General features: G+C 40.6%; 1 protein-coding gene across 2 annotated transcripts; it reads right to left on the minus strand.

The window, feature by feature from the left end:
- Window positions 1-1,087: 1,087 nt before the first annotated feature.
- On the minus strand, window positions 1,088-9,025 carry LOC107660647 (inhibin beta B chain-like). Of its 2 annotated transcripts, XM_016450034.1 has the most exons (3): window positions 8,551-9,025; window positions 8,123-8,446; window positions 1,088-3,304 (listed from the first exon to the last, which is right to left on the minus strand). In XM_016450034.1, the coding sequence occupies exons 2-3, from the start codon at window positions 8,358-8,360 to the stop codon at window positions 2,523-2,525; spliced, it is 1,020 nt and encodes a 339-aa protein (XP_016305520.1). In that variant the 5' UTR covers window positions 8,361-8,446; window positions 8,551-9,025; the 3' UTR covers window positions 1,088-2,522. The 2 variants fall into 2 exon arrangements, with proteins under 2 accessions (XP_016305520.1, XP_016305519.1); XM_016450033.1 differs by having other exon boundaries at window positions 8,123-9,025.
- Window positions 9,026-9,781: the final 756 nt, after the last annotated feature.

The raw sequence follows: 9,781 nt of genomic DNA on the forward strand, positions 1-9,781 counted from the left end.
CGAGCCAAGAATGTACTAAGAATGACAAATATTGAAACCATGGAGCACAGTCATTACATTTATGTTCGACGTGTTACCTAGTGTATATATAAATATATTCTGATGCTATCTCAGTTTGTCGATCGATATCTCTGTGTGAGGTTGCAGGTATTGTGTTCATCTCATTGTCTTAACCAAGCACTTTTGCAGGCTTTGCAGAACACTGCATAGAACTGCAGCGGTTACAAGACTGCTTCCTCTGGCTTGTAATCATATACAGACTAACTTGGAAAACAAAAATTGGGTAACACTTTAGTATAGGGACCAATTCTCACTATGAACTAGTTGCTTATTAGCATGCCTGTTATTAACATATGACCCTGGATCACAAAACCAGTCATAAGGGGCAATTTTTTGAAATTGAGATTTATACATCATCTGAATAAATAAGCTTTCCATTGATGTATGGTTTGTTAGGATAGGACAATATTTAGCCAAGATACAACTATTTGAAAATCTAGAATCTGAGGGTGCAAAAAAATCTAAATACTGAGAAAATCGCCTTTAAAGTTGTCCAAATGAAGTTCGCAATGCATATTATTAATCAAAAATTAAGTTTTTATATATTTACGGTAAGAAATGTACAAAATATCTTCATGGAACATGATATTTACTTAATATCCTAATGATTTTTGGCATAAAAGAAAAATCGAAAATTTTGACCCATACAATGTTTTTTTGGCTAATGCTAAAAATATACCCAAGCGACTTAAGACTGGTTTTGTGGTCCAGGGGTCACATATTGGCTATTTATTAGTACTTATAAAGCACACATTCTGCATGACCATATTCTACATACCGAATCTACACAATACTTAAATTTAAGAACTATTAATAAGCAGCAAATTAGAAGTTTATTGAGGCAAAAGTCATAGTTAATAATGGGAATTGGACCTTAAAATAAAGTGACCATAAATTGTATATTCTTTTAAATGCATGCAAGAGTGGGACTGTCAGTGAAAAATCTGTGTTATAGTTTTGATACTTTTAAAAGCAACTTGTTCACAAGGATGCAAAGTAAGAATTTATTTTAAAGTTACAAAATATTTAAGAAAGAATATTTTTATTTTACATAATCTGTAGAGATGTCATGTGTTTAACTAAATGACTTTGTAACAAGCTAAGAAATAACTCTTATTAAATAGAAGACTGGAAAATTAAAGACAGGAAGAGATTGTGTTTCATCGGTTTGCTGTACATAGTATAAAAAATTAGACAGAGCTACAAATGGAATCCATAATGTTGTACCCTGATTATTAGGCCTCTTGAGAAGTATCAATAATTATTTTACAAATATTGGAATGGCCTTGCCACCTTATTATAATAGCTAAAATATTGGCCTCTTTGGTACACTTAATTAGGTACAATACATTTTTCAGAAAATTCAGTTTTACTACAAAAATAACGTTTTCAGTGGCAGTTTTCTTTTTTTTTTAACTAATCCCGCAACTTTTCAGTGCAAACATCGTAACAATCATCCGCTTTGGAAAGCAAGCGAAAGATCACATTTCAAGTATTGATAAAGAGTTAAAGACAAGCAGAAAGAAGAATTCAGTTTGTTTGACATAGTTCAGGATTATTATACATTGCATAGTTCGTGCGGCACTTTATATTAAAAGGACTATGGGCAAGGGTAGGTCCACCTCTATGTACCCTTTTGAAGGCTTTGCAATATGCAAGTGCTTTAAATTGTGCATTTCGAGAGTTTTCGCAAGTGCTGTACTCCCTGTAAACCAGCTGGACAGAATGGAAGCAGCTCCGCGGAACGCACACCGCTGCAAGCGTTTGTCAGCCACTGAAGTGTGCAGATGAAGGAAGCAATTAAGTTTGCGCTGTACCGGTTAGACCTCAAGATCTAGTTATGCAGTCTGCTGCAGTGCACATATTAGTAGAACGGTAGAAGTGGTTTTAGTTTCAAGATGTTCTTGTCCAGAGGTGCTTACAGTTTGAGTAGAAACCTCACAATGGATTTAACAATGCCGCTGACAACATTCATTGCTGTGGGAATGCCTCTGGGAACGACTGGGAAGATGACACACACTGATTTGGAACTATCCACATCAGCTGGAATGATTTGTCATATTGTCTTAAGCTGTTGAAGTGCTGGTGTTCTGAAGTAGGAGATATGTCAGTACTTGTACAACAATCTCTAAGTACTTATGTCAAAGTGTGACACCAGTTTGTCTCCTTTTTGCTGTTGGAGAGGAAAGTATTGGGCCATTTTTTTTAAGTCTAGAAATGGCAAACTAGAGATAAACCATTTGGTGTTCCCTTTCCCTTATCATCCCAAAGCCTTTTTGTTCATTAGAAGGACCCACCTGTTATACATCTGATGATCTACTGCTTGATGCACACACACACAAACGTGTGTGTGATTGTACTTTGTGAGTGCACAAATATTAACAATCTATATGCATGTGGTTCACAAAGACCATAAATATGACTGTCACTGCTTTCGTATTATGTCCTAACGTGGATTTTTCTCAGGCACATCCACACTCCTCCACGATCATGTTAGGCACGTCACGCTTGACGATGTTGTACTCGTCATCAAAGTAGAGCATGGACATGGTGCTGAGTTTGGTGGGTATGCAGCAGGAGTTGACTGAACCAGGACTCATGCCTCTCATGCGGTACTGGTTAACTACTGCCGTATGAAATGATGAGGCAGAGCCCGGAACACCTGCCATGTAAGCTGGGCAGCTGCCTTCACAGTAGTTCCCGTAGTACCCTGCTGGCGCGATGATCCAGTCGTTCCAGCCAATGAGCCGGAAGTCAATGTAAAACTGCTGTCGGCAGCACAAACCGCCATTGGTGCCGTCGCACTCCAGGCCTCGCTTTCGGATGCGGTGCTTGCTGTCTGCCTGCTGGGCACGGACCACCAGGAATGGACGGTGTGAGGGATCGCTTGGGTTCACCAGGATGGGCAGAACGTTGGCAGCCTCGCAGCCCTCACAGTGAATTTCGAGGTCTTGTCGGCGACCCCCTTTTGCAAACATTTCCCGCACGGCCTCGGACACGGGGAAGGTGTGCCAGCCACTGCGTTTCAACTCCACACACTTTTCCATCATGGGCCAGTGCACGTTCTGCCCACCGGGCTCATAGGAGTGCACCCTCACTGTCACCTTCCGCCGCAGTCCTTTCTCCTGAGTACCTGGCAACAGCTTGAAGTACAGCCACAGGTTTGCCTGCAACACATACAGGTTCTGATTCCCCTCATTGGAAATCAGGAAGTAGAGGCTGGACTTTGATGGAGTCACATCGTCTGTAAGAAACCAAACAAGTTTGTTAATTCTCAAGTAGCGACCCTTTCTTACAAAAGAAGCTTGTTTATGTCTTTTCTCAGCACAAACATGTCGTGATTCTGCTGACGACTACCTCTCCTTGGCCACATTCGTTGACATAAACCACTTAACTTTTCCAGATAGACTAGATGCCACAGTTCTGGGCGTAAGTCCAGTTGGACTCATGGTTTGGGCTGAAGATGCTGGGCCAGGTGGAAGGGTGGGGGGTCGGACGTGGGCCTTACCCCAGGGGGTTCATTGAGTTCATAGGGAGTACTGTGAAAACCCAGAGCTTTTGGAGCCGAAAGACTGACAACACAATGCATTGCAAGAGGTATTAGGAGACTGCTGTGGCACAGCCTAGCATTGAGCGTGTGCCCTTCAAATGAGATACATGATGAGGCATTTACATCACACTGCCACTTTCTAAATACAACTGTGTACCGAATTGTATTTAGAAAGTCCAAGATACAGAGCTTTTTTGCTGTTGTAATTTGATTGTAAAGATTTTTTTGACCACCCAGAAAATTAGAAATTGAGATGCTGAAAGTTGCACATGAATCATATTCACTGTAATCCTGACTGGAATGCCAGAGCTGTTTAATATTGGCAGGTTTTGAAATGGTAAAACCATGTTTGCCAACAGATTAGTTTGGTTTAATGTCAACAACTTGCCACAAAGGGTGGCTTCTTCAGTTGACAGCCTGAACTCACATACAGTAGTAGTCACATATGCACTTTCTCTAGACTTGAAAAGACTTGAAAGCATGTTCAAAGCTACAAATCAACCAGTAAATAACTGCATCATACAGTATGCTATCAACTTTCAAAATGTTGTTATAGTTATTCTAGCTGTATAATATTGTTAGCTGGTGAATCAACCTACATGAGTTTTCTGGTGAAGGTGTTTGACAAAAAAATCTGGTTATGCTAGTTAAGATGCCTAGTTGAGACCAGCATTCAAACACATATGCTGGTGACAAGCAGTGCTGTTTTTTAACAAGGCTGTCAAGACTCGTTTTGCTGGGAACCCAGCCCTTTATATCCCACAGTGCAGACACACAGTCGAAGTTCATCAGTGACAGAGAATCAAGCCCTGGAGAGGTGTCAGGTGTGAACAAGTATGTCCTATGATGATAGGGAACACATTCACTGAACTGATTACTCTGCCATTTTACCTCATTACCTGCCTTTATATGCCCACTGGATACAAATATACTTGTATGGCCATGTGCTCAAGTGTTTCAGAACTTGTCTCAACAGCTCCTGCTTAAAGTGAATCTAGTCAAACAAGGCTTTGTCCACTCTGCATTTTCCAAGACTGTGTGAACAGGTAGACAAGATGTTGTCAGTGTGGTGGCATACTTTATCCCCATAAATATCAACACTTACCTACATCAGAATTCTTTCAACATATTTGCATAATAATAAATGATTTGTGGAACGCTTCAAAATCAAGATTTTATTTCTGACTATTTTGAGTTTGTTTAGCTTGCTTGCTTCTCCTGCATCCTGTGGTTCCCTGTGGCTGTTTAACTTTTATCTTCTCCTCTGTGCAAAGGTATGCAACCTGACAAATATTCATTTCAGCCATGCATACAGTCTAGGTATTTTTAGTTTGCTGAAATTTTTATTTTGTTATCCTGTCAAACAGAGCATGGGCAAATGCACTTTTGACAAAATGGGCGTTAGCTTTGTTTCTGTAGATTGCTCTCATGCTTTAAATGCTTAATGTGAACTGCTTGTCGAAGATCAATAAGATCAAGACCATGGCATGCTGCCTGATTAGATTTTGATTGTCTGACAATCAGTTAGCACTACAGGCTCTAATTTCCTTGCTTGGATCGAATGTCAAAAAACAAAGATTTTCTAAAGAGATCAATTTGGCTCTTTGACCTTATGGACACTGTGCCACGCTGAATAATGTCTAATAATGAAGTCTTAATACCTCGTGCTGAACTGGTCCTGAAGAGTTCAAGGAGTCCGAATGGTTACACTGACAAATGAGAAGCGAGCATCTACCGCTCCGCTCCTGTGGCTACGGGACACCAAATACTTCTGAAATGGCCCATAGGACAGTGTCAATAGAGACCTGAAATTGGCAGCCGTCCTCTCTTGTACCTTGGCAGCCCTCTTCTCATTGCTCTCCTAAAGCATGGAGCGAGATAGGAGCCACCTTCTGGCTTGCGGTCATACCACATAACGGCAGGGAAGAGCAAGCAACACGTGAGGCAACCCAATTGCCTGCAGCTGCAGTGATTTGCACATTGCATACCTCACAAATTCCTCTTTTTGTACCTCTGAGCAGAATGGATCTAGGTTTGTTCTAATGCTATGCCCTGGCTGGCAGCCTTCACTTGAGGGGTTAGTGCCAGCTGGCCTTGAGGCAGATGGGGGTCCGGAGAGCCAGTATCATGATGCATTGCTGCTCACTGGTTCAAAGGTGTCGTGAATAATAGGGGACACTGCAAAGAGGCCTGATCGAGCTTTGATATTTGAAATGCATTTTCAGAGTAGGATATAAGAAGGCCATCCCCCCCACCCAAGCCTCTCTGTCACCCACAACGACTCAAATGTCTCATGCATTATTCTGAGTGATTTCTTTTGTTTTCTTTTGTTGTTTTTGTTCCCAATGTTGACATATTGGGTTTAGCAAGAACGCACAGTACTCTCTCAATAATTGCCTTCTTTTGTCGCACTGTCATGAGTGCGTTCAGATCATTCTTATTGGAGCAAGAAGTTTGGATAATGTCCAAGCTAATTGGGCTGCACAGTGTGCGAGACTAGAAGATAAAGAAGCCAGTTTTACAAGCTTAAATGTGTGTCAAACCGAGATATTGGAAAATTCTATAGAAAAGCAATTAAAATGTTTGCATATCTGCACATCAACTGTCCTTCCTGATAATTCTGATAGATTATGATTGTCTAAATCTGGATTAAGGAACACTATTCACTGGTAACTAGTTGCTTATTAGCACATATTAATATCTTATTCTGCATGACCATATTCTACATCCAAATTCTAGATGTATTTCTTCTATTAATGTAATTTTGCTCATGCAAATGTAACGGAGGCCAGCGAGTAAGTGCTGTGCTGTGCCTCCTTGTTAGTGCGTCCGCCTCCCATGCCGGAGACCTGGGTTCGAGACCCACTCGGAACAAGAATGAGGTGTGGCAGTGAGGACCCGGGAGAGAGGGGTTACATTGGTGCCGTGACCCGGATGGGAGTGAGGTCTAGCGGGGTGAGTGTAACGGAGGCCAGCGAATAAGTGCTGTGCAGGTAAACCTCACTCCCCTGATCTCAAGTGACGCACTAGCGACTGACGCTAGGGGCTGTAGTCTTTAGCCTCCTTGTTAGTGCGTCCGCCTCCCATGCCGGAGACCCGGGTTCGAGACCCACTCGGAACAAGAACGAGGTGTGGCGGTGAGGACTCTGGAGAGAGGGGTTACACAAACTTACACTTGATTGCTTAATGACATCAATAAAAACGTGCAGAATGTTATCTATGTTTATTTCCATACGTTCTCCTGCAAATTTAACTGTACCATAGATTTATAATTGATAAACTAGTTAATAAAATGAAACCCAGAGCTTCATCACTTCCCATCCTTTTTGACCAATGAATTTTCATGACTTACTATAGCGTTCAGGGTAGCTGCATAAGTATTGTATATAAAAAAAAAAAATTTGAATTTACATTAATTATATTTCTATTACTTTTTTCAGGCCTCATATTTCCAGTTTGTTCATGACCATGGGAAACCTGTAGTCACTTCAAAGAAATATACACTTCAATAAAAGGCATTCGTTTTTATTGGTTTTAACAAAAGATTTTATGGCTGTATTGTCTGTTAAAAGGCGTGATAATGTTCTTGCCCTCTTATTAACGAATTATCTGTAATACTTTGATTGCCACGTTTTTGATGCTCTCTTGGCGTTCCCGGGGAAGTTCTAAGATTTTAATTGCCTCAACACCCACCTAGCAAAGGTCATAATTTGACAAATTACTTATTTTCTGTCAGCATATCTAATTATATGTTAAGAGGGGGTCATGTGTTCTAGTTGCTCCAGTTACATAATACAAGTATCAGATCAAGGATGTATCATTAACCCTCAAAGACCCACTGAAGCAAAACGGCAACACTTGTTTAAGGCAATTCAGTAATATCCTGTACTGTAATTTAAGTCAGCCCCTGTTTAATATTAAGGCATCATTACCATGTTGCTAACGTAAAGTATCAATCCTTATTGTGCATATAATATACATGTCGTTCAGATCTAAAAAATACTCATAAATAGTGCAAAACATGGAACTGGAAAATATGTGAAGCTTTTCAAACCACTCATTTATGAAGTCCCTTCTCTGTTCGGATGCTGCCTATGAAGGCAGTAGGCAGCGAAGCATCTCAATAGGTATTGGATCAGACCCCACTGAATGTCACAGCTTACTGAAGTCACACAATGTAGTCATCGTTTACTGACACAATGCTAATACTTTGGAAACAAAGTAGGCAATCTGACCTGTAAATTAAGTATTTGACTTGTAATATTTGTACATTCTGTGAATTCCAAACATGTTTTGTGATAAATGAACGTTGCACGCCCCCCAAAATAAATGTACTCCAGAAATTTAAGTTAATAATTTGTACTTGTACACTTAATTATGCTCAACTGTAGTGACATTATGCAGATGTTGCAAAATATAAAATATGCTTAAATATCATTATTTTTAACGAACAGATTGTCAACATAATGTCAACATTTCTGGAAGATGGAATATTCTAGATCTTGTACACACCTGACTCGGCGAAACTGATTATTTCCGACGTTTCTTCTTGCACCTCGTTGTGGGCAGCATGTCCATCCAAGTTGGGAATTTCAAACCTCCCGTCCTTCCGAACTTTACCCGCGTGAAGTTTGCGCAGCGCCGTTACCATGGCAGCTTTGGGAATGGGATGAGTGATATTTGGTCTCTCTCTCATCTGCAGTCGGTTCAATATGTGCCTTTTAACCGCCTCCAGAAAGTCTGTGTCCATTCGCCCCGAATCATCCGGATGCCCGAGTCCACAAGAGGCACACTGAGACTCCTGAGACACAGTCTCAGCTCCCAGACTACACTGAACTGAGAGTATGCAAGCCATTAAACAGGTTACAGAGAGGATGGAAATACTCATTTTCTTAAATAACGTGTCCATTCAACAAACAAATCAGTTCATGAATTCCTACCGTAAAACAATTTGACCTATAAACAGGACAGAGTTGTACTTCCAACAACCTCCTTTGACAGATGTCCATTCATCATCATACTCGCGGTCACTTTTGTGAGACGTTCACGGAAAGTGTGTTTTTATCGCCCGGTAAACACACAGTAATAATGAGGGCTAGTCGCGAAAACTTCAGTCTTAACTGACGCTAGTTAAAAGCGCGAAAACGTCTCCGCATCTCCAAGGGAACTGACAAATTGACGTGCGTAAACAATCAAAACAAATCGGTTACTAATCTTGTATTCCTTTAAAGGTCAGTGTAGTCAAAAAATCTTTCTTGTTTGAAGACAAAATGTCACTCTTTGTCTTTTCACCGAATGTCAATAGCTCGTGCTCCTCTTCTCTCAGTAATAGTGTTGTGAATTGTGTATGTTCGTGCGTATTTCTTCAGCCTCGGGAGAGATGTTGTCCTTCGGTCTTTTCTCTCGTGTAATCACGACACTAAAGCACCTCGCGCTGAAACTTTTTTATACTTCAAACCACGTGGGACGCTCGACCAACTGCGAGCGAGAGATTATGCGCTAAAACAGGTTACGCTCACAGAGCCGCATCAATCCAAAAAGAGCGAGCGAGCATGACCGCTGGATCTGTGTGTGACACGTACGAGCCATTTTACATCAACTTTTCATTGTGAAAACACAAGACTGCAGGGTTTTCATAACGCAACAGAAATCGGTTTCTTTCAAGAAGCATAATAAAACATTGAAGCATAATATAAATTGCCAGTACTTGTTTTCACGTCAGTTTACACATCGAGCTATTATTATTATTTAACTAACAAAGCAAAACCTTTATGTTTTAATAGTCACTCATTTCAGACCAGTTTCTGTAATGATTAATGAAATAATGCAGGCGCTTTTGCAACGATTAAGACTTGTAAGAAATTCCCTCAAGTGTCACTTTGTTTGCCAGTATATTTAAGTAGGTTATTAAAGGGGTCATATGATGCTTTTTTAAAAATCATTATTTTGTGTATTTGGTGTAACAATATGTTGACATGCTTTAATGTTCAAAAACATTATTTTTCAAATACTGTACATTATTGTATGTCCTATGCCCCGCCTCTCTCAAACGCTTCATTTTCTACAAAGTCCCTCCTTCCGACAAGCGCAGTCTGCTCTGATTGGCCAACTGACCCAGTGCATTGTGATTGGCCGAACACCGCAAGCACTCGTCGGAAATGTAACGCCCCT

This window comes from Sinocyclocheilus anshuiensis, unplaced genomic scaffold (genome assembly GCF_001515605.1).
Source record: "Sinocyclocheilus anshuiensis isolate Anshui unplaced genomic scaffold, SAMN03320099.WGS_v1.1 scaffold627, whole genome shotgun sequence".
In the NCBI taxonomy this organism is placed as follows: Eukaryota; Metazoa; Chordata; class Actinopteri; order Cypriniformes; family Cyprinidae; genus Sinocyclocheilus; species Sinocyclocheilus anshuiensis.

What these genes read in the sequence shown, in the direction of transcription:
- LOC107660647 (XM_016450033.1), bottom strand. Translation starts at nt 8,519, where the DNA reads ATGGACACGTTATTTAAGAAAATGAGTATTTCCATCCTCTCTGTAACC. An exon ending in AATCAGTTTCGCCGAGTCAG is followed by an intron (nt 3,305 to 8,122) that starts GTGTGTACAAGA and finishes GGTTTCTTACAG; the next exon opens with ACGATGTGACTCCATCAAAG.